The sequence below is a fragment of the Lonchura striata genome, chromosome 8 (assembly GCF_046129695.1).
Source record: "Lonchura striata isolate bLonStr1 chromosome 8, bLonStr1.mat, whole genome shotgun sequence".
Lineage (NCBI taxonomy): Eukaryota > Metazoa > Chordata > Aves > Passeriformes > Estrildidae > Lonchura > Lonchura striata.
This window is the reverse complement of record NC_134610.1, coordinates 27,311,196-27,328,984: the sequence shown is the minus strand read 5'-3', so window position 1 is coordinate 27,328,984 and position 17,789 is coordinate 27,311,196. Positions and strand designations below refer to the sequence as shown.

Genomic DNA, 17,789 nt, shown 5'->3' with positions numbered 1-17,789 from the left:
CTATGAAAGTATGTCTCCTTTTAACTGCATTCCATGTGCTTGAGTGAGTCTTCTCCATATCCTTGGCTAGAGCTAGAGTCTCATCATCCTTTCAGGAGCAGTAAAGGACCTAAAGATAATTAGAATATGAGGTAGGTCAGGAGAGCTTTTGTAACTCCCAACAGGCAGATGAAGAGACCATCTAACCATAGAATGTCTTTTGCTCTAGCTCTCCTTATGGGAAATAGTTCCTTACCTTACCTGTTGCACTGCCCAGGTGCCTGTTTTATGAGTAGTTTTACCTTATATTTGTTGTTAACATCTGTGTTGCTTATTGTGCTTGAGGATTTACATGTCAATATAAATCTCTTGTCTTGATGATGAATTTCTTCCTTAGTCCATAATAGAAGCACAGGGTTTTAAAATTGAGAAGCATGATGATTTTACAGTAGAAAGTAATGTCACTGAATTCTTTTCCCTGGTGCCAGAGTGCTCAAAGGTAAACTACAGTAATTCCAAAAATACAGCTCAATAAATCAATTGAAGCTCTGCATACTTACTGTGTAGCTTGAAATGTTTTATTTAAGTCAGTTTTACAAGTGCGGGATTTTACAAATCATGTATTTGTCTTTTGCAAGTTTAAGAATGAAGAACTGCAACAGGAGTTTTATTCATGGTAGATGTCTGCTGTTCTGAGTCTGATATCTACTGGAAGTGCCCAAAATCAAATGTTTATGAGCATATGCATTTTAAGGCAGGAAAATAATTGGATCAATACACTCTGTTATAAATTGTTCCACTCTTTATTCCTGCATCTTCCATCAGTATTTAGTGCCACTAAATGCCTATGCCAAATTGAAAACTTAGCTTAATAGCAATTGAAATTGTTTTGCAAAATCACTGGGTTTTCTTCTGGAAAATATAGATTAATAACCTAATGCATAAAGGGTTAGTGACCAAACAGCATAAGCCTCATGTAGTCTAAATAGTGCAGTTGAGAAGGTGCTGTGCTCAGAGAGCCATTGCACCTGGGCAAGTCCCTTGTGTTTTAAAACAGGATTGCAGTGGCTCTGTTTGGTATCTTGTATTTGGTTTACCTATGGGTAGCAACAAACGAAGCAACTATGAAGTGATTGTAGCTTCAGAGGTCTTTGAGCGATGCACTAGAAATACAAGGAAAAAGTTGAACAAATAAGTCCTGCAGAGTTGCCTTGGATAATATTTGCACATAAACTGCTAAAACGTGAGGATTTCATTTGCGTGTTTGAAAAGCAGACATATTTACAGTGTGCTGGTAAGGGAGTCAAAATCACATCCCTTTCTCACTTAGCTTACAGAGCTTCCATAGTGGTGCCTCACAACATTGAAGCAGAGTAAATTTAATGTTTCCTTTTATCCACCTTTTGGGAGGCAATATTTCTGGGTAAAAAACCCAAGGTTTATAAATACAATAGTTCTGCTGAGCTTCACAAATCCATTGCCCTCAATGTAAATACAAGCAGGCCTGGTTTAAAAGAACAGACTAGAATACAGTCCCTTCCCAGTTCTCCCTTTCTTCTACCTTAGAGCTTGCAGATCATGATGTACTTAAGACTTTGAACTTGCTAGGACTTGCATGAAGCCAAAGGAGCTGTACATATGCACACAAATACTTGCTCATATAGATTTCTGCAAAAGTGGCACACAAGTTTCTCCTTATATTAAAGGTTGTTTGACTGTGATAAAAATGTGATTAAAATTATGTGCAGATTTCAGCATATTTGTTCTTTTGTTTGGGGGTGGGGCAGCAGTTGTTTGGGTAATTTTTTTCCTGTGGTGACCTTTCCCTGTGTTCTCTCCATGATCAGCTTCTAGTTATTCAGTAAAGTAGAACCTCTGCCACTGTTCTAAATGTGGTGTGAGGCCAGTGCAGACATTTTGGACATTATGCTCACACTCAGGCTCTATAAAGCCCCACCTCTGAATTTGAGTCATAAGAGAATGCTACTGTGGTAGTGATACTTGTGTAATTCATTCTCGGCATTTCAGCTGAAATAGTTCATAGAGTCAATAGGTTAAACATTCTATTTTGTATCTTCTTTTTTCTCCCCCAAGAGGTTTATATAAATGTTGGCCTGTGATGTTAGGAAGGCTAATGAAAGTTTCCATAGTTGGCAGAGACTTCTGCAGCTGTGATACTCTTGTGGGGGAGCCAGGACTGTTTCAATTACCATATTTTCATGCACATAAGCCACAGATTTTCTGGAATAACCTAAGTTCTGCATTTCAGCAGACACAAAGGTCATTAATTGCGTGCAGAACTAGTATAAGTTTACCATCAGGACCTCTCTCAGAATAATTCCCTTTGCCCTGACCCTTGCTGTAGTCTTCTTTCATTATACCACTCTCCCTCTTGCCTCTGATAGCACTCATAATCATCTCTGTACCTGAAAATAAGTAAGGACTTCTTTTTTGTGTGAGGATTTTCAGAGACGGAGTGTTATACATAGTTCAGATCATATGCATAAAAGTTCACTGGATTAAGAGGTAAAATGAGTTAAACTCATTGGCTTGCATCCACAATCCATAAAGTCAAAGGAGGTATTCAAGCATTAGCCTAGTACATCACCAGAAGAGGTGTTGAGATTCTGAATTACAAGGCTTTCAAAGAAGAAGCAATTGGAATGAGGAAGACAAGTGATGTATTGTCTCTTGCAACAATTAGGCCCTCTTAGTTTAACAAGAGATGAGTGAGTATCAGGCACTCCCCAGAATTACCATTAATCTCTGGCATGTGACTTTGGTTTTGATCCAAAGAAATATTAGGAATTGTTTAAACTTAAACTGTAAACTTTTTGGGCCCTTTTTTTTTATTTTTTATTTTTTTTATTTGCTGTGAGATCTGCTGTCAGCTGGAATTAGCAAAATATTCATTCAGATGAAAATTGTCCTTTTGAGATTCTGCTAGGAGTGATGTTTTGCTGAACTTCTGAAAAGCTTGCTTTCTCATTTGTCATTTCAAGTGTCAGAGCTGGAGAAGCAGATGGGCAGCACTGCAAGAAGGAAATTTTATTCAGATGTGGTTTTGGAGGTTTCACAGTTTTCTTTGCATTACACCATAAATGTGGTTTTCATAAGCAATAGTCAGCATGTAAGGAAAGAGTAGGATTTAGAGTGGAAGGAATGGAAGTAGTATGTAAATATGAAATCATGCATTGCCAAATCAGATAGTTTGTAGTCTGTGATTTCACTTTCTCCTTAAAGTTGACCTTTGCAGCTGTTCTTTGCCCATGTGATGAAGTAGATGGACTATTCAAAGACCAGAAAAGTTGATCAAAATGCACTTTTGTCACTTGATGAGCCATTTAACTTTGATTAAGGATATCACAGACTCATGTCTGTAAATAGTGTTGTCATCACTCAAGTAGAACAGTTCTAACTAAGCCAAACTTCTCAGGAATCCTGAAATAACATATTAGAATGTCTGGTTTTCTATTTGATGGATAAGGGTGAAATAATAAATCCATGACAAGTGCCTAAAGAAGTTTACTGCAGCAAGTAGAACTTTTTTGGGGCTTACTAGGAATAAATGGTCAGAAGGTATCAGGGTGATGAACAGATCATGTAGCAGGAAGAGAGGCACAGATCTGATCAAAGCTGTCATTTTGCTCAAAGAGGATATTAGCAATACTTGTTCAGTTTGTCAGGATGAACTTAGTAAAGCTTTTGGAAAAATATCTTCAATGTAAGAAATAGCCTCTTAATACAACCAAGTCAAATTGTATTCATGAAATATGTTTGTGTAGAAGTTCAAAACCTTTTAAAAAATTCTACCATAAAGTGGTTTTAAAATGCATTTTCTTGCTTAATGTAGCCAAGACATCTGCTAATGCTAAATTCCTAGATTATCAAAACAGCAGTGTTCTGCTGGCAGCCCTTCTTCCCTGCTTTACTTGCAGGATTTGGGAGAATTTGGGGGTGTAATGGAATTGAATGATGTATATGTGTACATAAAAATTTACTACTGACATGCAGTAAAAGTAAAGTAGGAAATGTCTGTGTTTATTGATAACCATACTTATAAATTAATTCATTTCTTGACTTAGAGAAAATCTGTTGTTCTTAATGTTTAGTACAAAGTGAAGGTGGATCAGCATTAGTTTTCTAACCAAGCATGAATAAGAATATTTCTAAGTGACCACAATAGTAACTTACTTCAAGGGGATTAGAGCAGCTGTGTTTAGGGGTTTCAGAACAGCCGTGAGCTTTCAGCAAAGAAGTTTAATTTGTCACTATGTCAGAAATACATAAACAAACTCTCTGAACCCCGGATATGTTACTTATTCACCAGAAACATCCTCTTTGAGATGATGCCAAGGGGGACCAGATGGAGCAGAGCAGCAAACAGGCAGTGATTGAGTCCATGTTGTTACAGTTGCCTGGGAACCATTTGAAACTTGACAGAGAAAGTAAAGGGCTTAGAGGAATACAAATCACTGTCAGCTTGGTTCTACATGTGAAATAGGTAATCTGGTGTCACAACTTCCAGGCAGGCTCTGTTTGTTTTTGAGCTTGACTTACCTAGAAAGTCTTGTGAGATGGGTATTTGTGAGGACTTAGAGTGAGCTACCATGAAAGGGTAGAATTCAGCATCCTTTCCTGTGTGCTATATTCCTCAGAAGTAACCTGTTACTGATCATTATATATATGTGTGTGTGTGTGTATTTTTTTGTTAGGTGACCCCAAAAATTTTGCCCCATGTGAGATGTTTAACAGTAATCATCAGAAAAATAGTCAAGTATATCTGATCAGACCTTGGGGATTTTATTGTGAGGTAGATGCTTATCTGAGGGCACTTAATACCTTTTTCAATTTTGATTCCACTTCTGGGCAGTCTTCAACATATTTTGTAGGAGACAGATAAAAACATCCTCATGACTGTGGAATTCTGGTCCTGATGAGACACAGTCTGGCTCAAATTGCAGCAAGCATTAGCAGGACTTGAGCTCTGGATCATGGGTTTAAATGGAGGTGGACCTGGGTTCTGACTTTCATGTTCCTGACTGTATACAGTTTTTTTCAAGATCACAGATTGATATTTTAGATCTGTGATTGCTTTAAAGTAGTTTCTGTAAGCTGAAATTCTGAGAAAGTTTTCTTAGTAAACAAAGTAATGTGTTTTCCTGTTAGGCTACAGGAGGGAAAGCCCAGGAATTTAACTGCCGTCAGTGACAGATTCTCAACTAATGCTGACATTAATAGCATTAATTATCTGTGGTTCTGAAGGTATGTTACTGAATTCTCTTGGTGTCTGGAATGCTGTCTAGCATCCAGATGATGACAGCAGTTCACTGGGAATCTACACTGATAGAAACAGGATGTTTCACAAAATAATTATAGTCTGGTAATGCTGTTTGTCCTATGATCAGGTTTCAGTAAGTAGGGAAAAAAATGTTTTCTCCCACATAAATGGACATCTAATAAAGTAGACTGCTTTGTTAGCCCTTGCAGAATGGCATTAAAGCAGTACTATTGCCTGGTAAGAGTTTCTTTTGCTCTGGTACTTTGTTTCATACTTTAGGATGCTAAATATTTTTTAAAGGAGTTTGTTGTTGAGAAGTCATAAATACCAGATGATTCTAGTTGCATCATCTGTTTATTAAATGTTAAGAAGATTAATATTCTTGCTGCATTTGAGGACTGTCAGTTTAGAAAGAGAAAGATAGGAGTTACATCCTGCCCTGGCATTATCCTATCACATCTGTAATAAAAATGAGCTCTATAGAGTTTTTTGGATTGGGAAGTGGTGGACTTCTCTCAAGTAGCTGTAAGTAGCTTACAGACCTGCTTAGGTTTGTAAGCAGGTGGGGTGTATAGCTGTACTAGCACAAGGGCTGATTCATCACCTGAGCTAGCAGGTGAACCAGAGAGGAGCCAGCATACCTGGAGTGGCTAGACCCAGATCACACTGATCCCTTCAGTGTAAGTCCACCTTGTCTTCTTGCATTTGTCAGGCATTCCTGGAGCTTTGCTGTGCTTCTGTTCATCACAGTCTGTGTTAGGTCTCTTACGACCTGCAGTTGGAGAAGTGCATTTGTGCTAGGCCTGTGCTGTCAGGAAGTTTCTCATCCTTCCCTTTGGCTTTTTCTTTTTTATCACTAGGTCCCTTTCTGGAAACAAATGGGACACTTTTTGTATGAGGGGACAGAGCTGAGCTTCAGACCTAGAAATTTACATATATATTTGAAATCAGGGTTAAAGGACTAAGGGGTAGAATATCAGGGACCTTGAAATTTCCATTTCTAGGAGAAGGCTGTGATATAGCCTGGTCTCCTTCCATATACCTTGTCCTCCCAGATATACTATCAGGTCACAATCTGAGTCTTGTAGCCACATGTCAGTAATTTCTGTCCGGATATTGGTGACATTTTCATTGCCTGTAAACAACAGTTCTAATGTATTCTGGATTAAAATATTGGTAAAACAGTGCAACTGTGTTGTAGACTTGTTGTCTGGCACACAGATCTTTAAAATTCCAGAAGTATGGTAACACAATGCCTATTGATTTTGTTCCTAAAACTTTAAAAGACAAAATAATTTGGAGCAAAATGTTTTGGGATCTCTGTTCTTTTGGTTCTGAACTGAGATGGTTTTATATATGTATGTATGTAATAATTTTGATGCATCCTACTGATTGCAAATTTTGGTTTTCATCTACTTACCCACATAAATCACGGCACAAATCTGGAAAGAAGAAACTCTTAGCCTGTAGGTATCCTGGGTATCACAGAGTACATACGTAAGAGAAGCAGACAAAAAATTCTAAGCAGCTTCTGATTTGGTATTTCCTAGGTCTTGGATCATATAATTTGCAATCTGATGTTCTTTTCCTGAGGAATTATTTCATTAAACTCAAAATTTTATATTTTCCAAATAGGTAAACAAATGTATATTTTATGCAACAGTCAACAAAAAAGAGTGTTGGGTTTTGGCAGTAGAACTGTTGAGTTTTACAGTATATTAATTCACTACATCAAATTTTTTAGTAGTCCAACTAAACCAGGGCTGTGTCCACAGTCTTGTCATATGCTAAATTTGTTAAGCATTTGTCCTAAGATCATCATCGTGGTGTTTTGTTTTGTTTTTGTTATCTCCACAACTAGAATATTTCCATAACCTTTTTGTATTTAATTATAGTATTAGTTGGATGAAACATAGTTTAGCTTTGAATTCTGATTTTTCTATAATGAAAAAATTCTTAACAAATATCACACAGTACAAACGGAAAGTCTCCAGCTGATTTTGGAGTCTGAAATATGGCCTGCGTGGTTGAGTTCTTGTGTGTCAATGTCCTCTACCCTACAGATATTCTTCTTGTTTTTAATAACTTTCCAAAGTGCACTGTGTGGTGAATTGCCTGAGTGAGGTCTTAGCCTCACTTGGTTGTTTCCAGATGCTTCCTGAGTCTTGCAGACCTTTCATAGCAAAGTAGGACCTAGAAGCCATGTGAAATCCTTGTGCTTGTTTAAAGTTAGTTAGAATACTCTAGATATTTCTTTTACTATTTTTCCTGTAAGCAGTTACCACAAGGAGATTATGCAATTTTGAGTAGGCAGAGAGACGATTCACATGATTGTGAAAGAAGAGGGGAATTTTTTGTGAGAATATGAAGATGTAATCCACATGGTGAAAATATTTGAGAGCTGTGAGCTTGAACATAAAATGACTGCAGCTTGTGGCCTGCTCTTAGTGTCTTTGCCAACTTTTATTGTGGAGCCACCTCAGTTCACACTTGTTGCAGCTTTATCATTAAATAGCATGCCTGTGCCCACAATCACTAGATTAATTAACTCCTTTTTCCAGTGCATTCTTTTCACATCCTAGTGATTTGGGTTAGTTTTCACTTGGCTGCCTGCAGTACATAGTGGAGAGCTATACTCATTACTTTCTTCTCCATGCATGCATGTCAGCTGAAGAGAGAAACTTGAGCAGGCAGGAGATTTTCTGTATAGTTTCTGGCAACACCACCTCTGGTTCAAGAAGTCCACTTGTCAGCCTGGTCTGTATGAACTTCAACATAAAGTTACCCCTGTTTAGTAGATAGTCTGAAGCAGCCTCTGTTGGCTAGGGACCGAGCTTGTGGGCCAGCCTGGTTCAGTCACAGCATGGCAACATTAAACAGACAATGGGATAGGCCTTTGGGAAAGGGTCCTCGGGAAGTAGATGAGCACTCAACTCCACTGCCTTCTAAATTATGGGTTTGGCCTGGACTATCCAAGGCTAGACTTGCTACCTAAGAGGTGCTGTGGGCATATGTGAAGCTGCAGATAGGGGTGTGATAGGATGGTGGACAGGAGCACAGTAAATCATCCTAAGTAACTGTACTAACATGTACTGAAGCCAAGCATGAGCCTTTGCACTTCTGACGCTGAGTTCAGTGGGCGTCAGGAATCTGAGCTGTCCCATCAGTGCATTGGGAGAGCATGCCGTGATTCCTGGTTTATGGTAGAATATAGGACAGGAAAACACAGTGGTTGAGGAGTGGGGTGAACATACTACAGCAAAACAAGATTTTGTTGGTCAAATCTGAGCACTTGAATGCTCTCAATCACCTTCTGATGTCCTCGTTGATGGAGACTCCATAGAGATTGTCCTTCAGCACCTAACTGGGCAGCTAAGACAAGGTAGTATGAATGTTTTTGCCATGCGAGCCAGCCTAATGCCCTTAAACAGCTCTACCTTCATGTATTACTTTTTCGAAATTATATTTCACAGTACAATAAAAAGACCACACTGCTTCACAATTAGCATGATGATATTGGGATGCAGTAAATAAAGTACACCTAATCAAGGATGTATTCCCACAGAAAGATAACAAAGGAGGGTGCCAGATAAACATTTGCAGGACAATAACAAGTTTCTGATTGTAAGTACTTGCTGGATATCTTGACAGGGAAGCTCATAAAGCTAATTTGGAACAAATGATCTGGTTTGGCAGAGTCTCTAATTTTTTATCATAGGCTTTTGTTTTGCTAATTATGTTTAAATATTTTTATTTTGGTCTGATCTAGTAAATTTTTTATAGCATTAAAATAAACTAGCAAAAAAGTTGCATGTAACTATTTGCTTTCAACTATAATATATAGGGATGAGAAAATGAATTATAGTGTGATTCCAGTAGGAATATTTTATTAAAGCATCCCAAGTTGAATTCCATTTGGTATCATTGGATACTGACAGTATAGCAGTAGCAAATGCTGTGAAATTTAAGCATTGCATGCCAGAGTCATCTGTGGGTGTAACACCTCATCCATTAGCAGTTTCCCGAACGAAGCATTTGGCATCCCATGTCCTTTGTTTAGGATTACACAAGCTTCCTGGTCACTTGTATATGGAACAGCAAACTGAAATTATGTTGAGCAGCCACTAGAACTTTTAAAAATTATACTGTTCTCTTTTAGCCTCTGACTATTTTTCAGATGCCAAAAAAATCAGTCATAACTTTGATGTAGAAAGGCCATGCAAGACTCTTGTTGACAAAGTTGTGTGCTCACTAAATTTGCGTAGGTGATACGTTGAGACACTTGGCAGCAAATAGACCATTTAGGAAAGAAGCGTAAGACTGAATTCTGTTAGTTGAATTAAGGTAGTTCTTCTGCTGTGACTGAGAGTAGGAGAATTGATGTAATGAAGAAACTGCTTCATTATTTGCATGGCTGGGTGAGGATAGGATGGGAATTGCTTTGTGCAGATAGATACATTGCTGTGTGCTCGTGAGCACATCAGTGTAATAGGCATTTATATAAACATGCATTGGCACAGAGGTACCTTATAGTCTAAAAGGAGTCTGATAAATTTATGATTGTCTTCCTTTACTTACAGATCAATGCAATCCGATCAATTGTTCCAAACAAAAGCAATAATGAGATAGTTCTGGTGTTGCAGCAATTTGATAACAATGTAGACAAGACTGTTCAAGCTTTCATGGATGGTGAGTACAATGTACCTTTTTCACTAATATCAAAGTATTTGTTGTCTCTAGTGGCTCAAAATATATTCTGTGGTTCTTCTGAAATCTAATGTGTGAAACTTGTTAATTATAAAAAATTGATGCTCCTGTCTGCATCTTTGCTTCTTTGCAGTACAAGTTTGACGTGGTTCTTCATCTGTTCTACCTGATTTTGCCATTTTTTAAGCCATTCTTACTGCAGACCTGTTTCTTTATTCTGCGTGAAGGTTAATGCTTTTTAAAATAATATGTTAGGAAATTATTCACTATTGATGATACAATAACTAAGAACATTCGGGATAGTTCTGAAGCATATAACCAGGCCCCTAAACCCCTGAACTTGATGCATACATTGATATTCAAACCTCAATCTTAATTTTGCAAATAGCCTTGACATTTATAATGGCTGAACCAAGACTCCAGTGAAAGTTCGAGCCATTTAAACCTGGATCCATGTTTGTATTTTGCATCATGAGACCACCTCTAATGAAAGGTCACTTGTATTTTAATATCACTTTCCTGGTAAATATATAAAGTCAAGTATTTTGAACTTTCACCAGCATCTGTGAGAAACCCTTTGCAAAAGTAATGGCATACCATGGGCAATCTTTTGAAAAATTTTTGTAGCTTGAGGTTACATAAATGATAGTAGAAGTTCAGTGGTCTCAAATGGCCCTGTATATCTTAAAAATGCCTCACTTTTCCTATCTCAGAAAGTTGTTTAATTCATGCCTATTTTACTTCAAAATATTTTTGGGTTTGATTTGGAATAACTTACTAAAATCTATCAGCTGAAAAGCATCATTGTATACTAGGAAATACCAATATGCAAAAAGCAGATTCAAGCAAACTGGACTGTTTGTAAATGTCTCAAAATTCTTTCATCAGATCTATATGGTTATTTTTGCTTCAGGCAGTTGCACAGATAGTTATGTTCTGACAATGTATTGAAATGGCACTTGTCTGTGCACACACACAGCGAAAAAGGAAAGTGTGATGCATCTAATGAACAATAACTTTGTCTTCCTGTACTGTGTGTCCTGGGGAGGTAATGGAGAATTGTTTGATGACTATTCAACGAGTTACTTTCCTTTTATTTTGTTATAAGTTACCATAACTTGCTTGTATGCTTGTGACTTATGAATTGTTTCCAGTGGTTCCTCAAAAGGGGAAGTGCTTTCACAGCCATGTGTCATCCATCACCTGCTGTAAGGAAGAAACAGGGCAAACACAAGCTTTGCAAGAAGTGCAATAAAGTCATGAAGAAAAGCAAACTGTTATACCCGAGTTCAGATGATCTTTGAACTTCACCAGTTCGCGATTACTGTTCAGAAGTCTTTGTGAGGGAGTATATGAACATTGCTAATATTTGTTACTGTCTGGAAAGAGCAGAAAAGATACGTATCCACGTAGTTGCCACTGTGGATAGAATGAATAATTGAAATATTTTTTCACATGAATGACAAAAATTGCTAAGATTGAAATAACACTCACTGAGAAGTCCTGCAATGAAAAACATTGCAGTGGTCATGCTGAGTGGAAAGGTTGAGCCACCTCCATGTAGTGCTTCTCTCAGAGGTGCTACTTGCTGAATCAAGAAATATTCAAATTTAGTTTCCTATCTTCCTTCATATCTGGAATAGCATTTAGGTGATGCCTCTGTTATGAATGTTATTCTATATGTGAAATTATATTTAAATGGAAGAGGGTTCAAATGTTTTATTTGCTATGCTAGTTTATCTAATTGAGCATAATCAGAAGGTCTCTTCAGCTGCTTTGTAGATGTGTTCAAGAAAATATACTGAGGGCTTTGGGATTTGGACAGTGAGTGTATTTCCAATTGGAAGAAACAGAGGTTAGCTGGATGCATCCCCAAAGTGACTCTCAGCATGCATAGTATTCACAGGGAAGCAAAGCAAAGACACCACCAGGCAACACATAAAGGATGTTGGTTGCTACTGTGAAAACAGTTATCAAAGCTGTCACATGAAATCACATATTTTCAGTAAAATGGGGAGCAGATGTTTATTACTTCATACAAAAACATGGTACTTGTCAAAAGATGATGTGCCTTTAGGAGAGGGAATTGTACTTACATGTACATAAGTGTGTATGTGTAACTAATTGTAAATATGTATATAGTTATACAAAAAATAGAAGTCTTAGCCTTCTATCTGCATTGCCATGTCATCTAGCAAATAAAACATGGCTTTGATGGATTCCATGCAATTTTTTCACAATTTAACAGATTGGTCTTAGCAAGATACGTAATCTTTCCTATTGTGTGTGACAGGCTCACCAGATAATCTTGGATCTGGTTTATTGTGATAGAATAGTAATTTTGGTACATCTGAAAACCTCACACGTCTTTGTTTGAATACAGGTTGACAATTCATGGTGATCTGAAAACAGCAATTCTTCTTAATACTAATAGCAAGATTTTGCTGATAGGATTGAGAAGAATGGCTGAGTATGAAATCCACTTGAAAAGGCAAATAATTGAGTATTTACTAGATTTGTGATGTGATGGCAAAGTGATTGTTAAATTCAAGCCAGAAGACCTGTAACCTGCTGGCAATTAAAAATATTATTGTAGCAGATGCTGCCATAGTATTTTGGGTGACAATTCAGACTGCATGCTTACCATGAGATCTCTTTCCAGCATTAGGCTACAGGAGAATAAAATGGTGATGTTAATTAGGAGAAGAGTTTTCTTCTAACATGGCACCAGGCACTGGTCTGACCAAGGCTCTGCCTAGTTTGTTTCATAAATTTATCTAAGCAACTCATTATGGCTGACAGGCAGAATTTCAATTATAACTGTAGTTACTTTTCAGTATAATTGTTTAGCATTCTTTTCTGCCAGGCCTAAGTTTACTGCATTTGTGTGATGCAGATTTTATGCAAGAGTCCACAAAATTACTCTTTTGGTTGCTAATTCTTTACTTTTCATACTCTTAAATCTTCTGAAGATGACAGGTAATACATAGAAAATATGTGATAGAAATGCCAAAAGTTTTTAGAACTTTCATATGCTTAGGTGGACTATTAAGTGTACTCACTGTTGACTCTGGGTGCTGAGATACTTTCCTTTTCAGGTAAGAGATTTGAGTGTTGATTTTTCTGGGTGTTATGCTAGTGTTCTAAGATAGGCACACAATTACATTGTGCAATGAAGTCCATAAAAAGCCAGTGGTGCCAAGTAAGACAATCCACTGTAAGCAGTGAAATCAAAACAGGTAACTGAGAAGAAGAAAGGCAGCAATGTCCATTTTGTTCTCCCCACATAAGAGAATTCACAACAAATTGAAATGCTCCTCATCTAGGAGACTAGAAACTGATCATGAACACACTGGTTCTTTTTCATAGCTGAACTTTTGTTGAAATGCTTTATCTTTCTCTAGGCAGTGCAACTCAAGTTCTAAAGGAATGGAATATGACAGGGAGAAAGAAGGTAAGAACTTGCTCTTGAGAGTCAAGTCATTTAAATCACTTGTCAGCTGTCTGTACCTGAATTGTACTATTTTGGGTCAGTAGTTGGCCTTTTCCAGCACAGATGACTTCATTCACACCTGTAAACAGTACTTGAAAGTAAATGTGTGTACTATTTTTAATCCTATTCTTCTGTTATTGTATCACTAAGCCCAGTGTTCTGAGCAAATTTCTGGGGCAGCACATGTGTGTGTACCTGGGTGTGGGACCCTGGACAAGCACAGGACAAATCCCAAAACAGCCCATGCACAGAAATGCTTCTAGTAAAAAACTGTATCTTGGATAATCACAGACACTTAACAGTGCTCAATTTACTGATTTTATTTTGAGTTTGTACGATTTGCATTTAGTGATGTCTCTGTTCTTGTGCTATTTCTCCATTTAGAACAATAGGAGAAAAAGAAGCAAATCTAAACAGCACCAAGGTAATAAAGATCCTAAAAACAAGAATAGTGGACCTGAGAAGGCATCTCAAGAGCCTCAGCGAATAAATGATTGTCATATGAATGGATGCCCTAAGGACACCTCTGGCCGTGGTTCTGCCAATCAGAAACTGGAAAGCACTTCTCTTGAGAACAAAGGCTCCACATTTGTAGGGTCGGCACTGAACTGTCCAGAAATCAGAGGTCAGTTCCTCTGACAGAGAGCACATTTCCAACTGGCAGTAGCCAAGCTTTCATTGATATAACACATAGTGTTTTTATTGCCATGAAGATGTTGTAGAGATGTTTTTATGGAAAAATAATGCACATAATAGCTGCACACTATTCATCTTGTAATATGTTTCCTTGTAAAATGTATTTCTTCTCTTATAGACAGCCCAGCTGATACAGAATATTGCAGGTAGAAATATAGAAGAATGCAGGGTTAGAAAGTGGCTTGAGTGTCAAACAGTAAAATTATTAAGTCCCTCATATGGGGTAAAGATATCTGAGCGCTATGAGCTTGTGGCATATTACTGGATTTCTTTATTGTTTAGTCCAAACTAGTCAATTTTTTTTCATTTTCTCATCTTCCCTACACAGGCTAGTTACAGTAGACCTCCACTGGCTTTTCTTAGCAGGGAAGGAAGGGCCTTTGTGGTGTGGAAAGGCAGTGATAGCTTTTTAGTAGATGCACTTAGTTTCTCATAGGGTCTAGTTATCTAGTTACCATTTCTGAAACTGGGAGGGGCAGTAACACGGAAGGTTCTTCCTCACTGTGGTTAAGTACAGAGTTAAGATTATACCAGACAGTGTGAACAGACTCACTGCTCTGGGGCAGAAGCTCTGTGAAGGCTTTTGCCTACAAGTTCATAAAGCTCATATTTAATTGTTAGTACTTGTACTGTTTCTTCAGCTCTTCAATCTTTCAGATGTCTGACAGGCCTGGATTATTGCTGCTGTTAGTATTTTCTTCCTGTGTCTTTAAGACCTTTCCTTGAAATCCCTTTTCCACGGTTGCAAATACAGGTCTCAAACCCCATTTTAAAGGAATGTTCCGAAGTAATAATTGTCCTGAAATGAATTATCTGCTACTTTCAGATGATTTAGTGCTGCCAGCCTCTGGTTAATTAAATGAAGACTATGCAACCTATAGCAGCCAAATAAACTACTTAGCAAGAAATTTTGTCCTAAAAGTTTGATGGTTCACTAAGAACCAGAGATATGCTCCCAGCCCTTGCTAGACTTCCACTTAACTTTGGATAAAATGTGCCATAAGCCAGAAAATTATGCATTTCCATGATACTAAAAGCATTTTTGTCACTTATCTTGCAAGACACAAACATTTGTAGTATAAATCAGACTTCTTAGAGTGTAATTTTTTTAAAATGATACATACATGAATAAAGGTATGTAGACTTAATTGCCTGTGCATGGGGAGTGTTTTCTAGGGGGTACAGAATGCAAGAAGAGTACTCATGCTGTTAGTGATCTTTTTGTGGGTCAGTGGGATTGCATCTTGCTTTTTTTCCTCTTTGAAACAGGTAAGAGTTAGTTGTACATATAAAGGGCAAAAAGTATCTCGACATTTTTCTTTGCTTTTGCAAGTGGCAAATGAGAAGTTATCATAGCTTTACAATTTTTTTTCAACTTAAACACATCTCTCCTGTTTAAATAACAAGGGGGAGAGAGAGCGTTCAAAAAAAAAGGCAGAAAAGAAAGGAAATGAAATAAAGGAAAACCTGAAACTTGAATATTAAAGTTCCCCTTACAGAGTAAAATAATTTCCTGGTGCAATTTTTAATAGAAAAAAATTATTTCATCTTCACTTTCAATTGCACTAGTATCCTTTGCAGTCAGTATATTAACTACTTTCTTAGAGTCAAAAGCCACCTATATTCCTATTGTTACATTTGTGCTGAAGTGATCAGGATCCTTCAGGGACCATCAGCTGTGCCCTTGCAGTTTCTGAGCAAGTTATACAGACCCTTCTAAAGCAGTGCAAAAGGTTGAAGTGAGTCCAAAGTGCACCTGTTTGATATTGCTCTCTCTTGTGTTGTAATCTCCTTTGCATTGTCCTTGTCTGCCTTGTAAACACGAGGTTTAAGCTTTGCCTATATACCAATTCCCAGTCTGTGAGGACTTTGAAAGCCATAAAATCCTGGCAGCCTGGAAGGAGCTTCAGGAGCCAGAAGGGAGGATGCAGCATTTCTCCATAGAAAATTCGGGAGGGGAACATTTGGCTATTTACATGCATTTCAGGTGTGCTTACGTCTTGCCATTATTCCATCTTTCTTTTGCTTAGATGTCTTTCATTGTTGTTACCCTTGCTGTGTATTGCCTTATAAAGAAGCAGTGTGAATGCACTGAAAGGCTATTTAGTGTTGCCTTGCCGTGCTATTGCTTTTGCAGGGACCTTGGTAAAATCAGATCCTGATCTCTCCCCTACTAACTTTTCATGTAGGAAGATTTTTAATTAATCTTTCAAACTTCCTGTTTCTATCTCAGGGAACATATGGCCTTTTTCTTCCTTCAGCCAAAGAATCTCTGAGGTTCACTTGATTTGAAAAGCGTTGAATGGCAAGCTGCTCCATAAAGATAAACCACTCATTTTGAAGATGGCAGCTCAGCACATTTCAGAGCAAGTTAACCTGGGCTGATGCTATTAACTGGCAGGTGTGGTCATACTTGACTGTTAATACAGCAGATGTCACACGGTAGACTGGTGCTGAAGTTCCAAGCCACCACATACTGAACCATGTAACAGCTTACTTGCAGTCTTATCCAGACGTTTGACTTCCCATGCAGATATTTGACAGACTTTGTACCTAGATTTTGTTTTACACATGTCTTAGCTGGTACAAGTCTTCAGAGACTTGCTACAGACTTTTTCAATATATTTTTAGTTGTGTTGATTATCTTCAGTCAAATTTGGAAGTTCAGTTGCAGCATACAAAGCTACTGTTTGCTAGCCTATGTTGGTCATCTTTCTGCTGGGTTTCAAAGTAGCTTGTGTGTAGTTTTGGACAGAAGCTAAAGAGCCCTGGCCTTTCTTTATAGGTTAGCTGATAGGTTGCTGGCTTCTAATTTGCTGTTAGAGTTATGTAGCAAGGGCAACCTCAACTGAGAGTAGAAAGCCTAGATTTATAAAGAATGTTCTATTTGCATTAGTGTGAGATGCAGCCAGAGTTGAACAGGGTTAGTGGCAGTTCTCTCACAGGAGTGTTCTTCAGTGTGTGTGAGACCAGCGTTGGCATCAAACCTTGGACATGTTCAGAGCACTGCATTACTGGTGTTTCTTGCTTTCACAGGTTCACAGGTTTCCTTGACTACTTTCATTACTTTCTAACATACTGTTTTATGCAAGATACGTTTTCTGTTTTCAGACTCAACCTTTTAAAGCCTTTAAAAGCTGATTTAAAGTATGAGCATTGATGTTCCTTCTTCCTCTGGTGTTACATGGTTGCCATTAAATATACCAAGATGTGCTTTCCACCTGTCCAAATGCCCAGCCTGGGCAGAAAGAAGTCACAGGTTTATATGCTATGCTTGTCCATGTGATATCACTCAATCCCAGCAGTGTTTATCCCATTCCATGGACTGTAATCCAGTTGTTAATCTGACAAGTCCCTTTTCTCCAGACACCATGCATCATCAGTTGAATAAAGTGATGCATAAAAAGCATCTTCAGAATGAAGAATCATTAATTCATTGAAGTGAGTACAAAAATTAGAAAAATGAGTTAACACAACAAATCACTTTCTATGCTTGTTACCTTAACTAAAGTTCAGAGTGGCAGTAATAGCTGGCCTTTCCTGTCAGTTTTCACAGTCATGCTTTGGCTGCTTGTTCCTCTATTATGATGCTAGTATCTTGAATCCCTTTGAAGTTTTGGAAAGAGGAAACCA

The 17,789-nt window shown here is 37.8% G+C and overlaps 1 protein-coding gene across 2 annotated transcripts in view; it reads left to right on the top strand.

The window, feature by feature from the left end:
- SPATS2L (spermatogenesis associated serine rich 2 like) overlaps positions 1–17,789 on the top strand; it is a 78,761-nt gene that overhangs the window by 36,830 nt on the left and 24,142 nt on the right. For both annotated transcript variants that reach the window (XM_021555470.2, XM_021555471.3), the window contains exons 3-5: positions 9,841–9,949; positions 13,372–13,421; positions 13,845–14,085. In XM_021555470.2, coding sequence (XP_021411145.2) covers positions 9,841–9,949; positions 13,372–13,421; positions 13,845–14,085 — 400 coding nt within the window. The remainder of the gene's footprint in view (positions 1–9,840; positions 9,950–13,371; positions 13,422–13,844; positions 14,086–17,789) is intronic.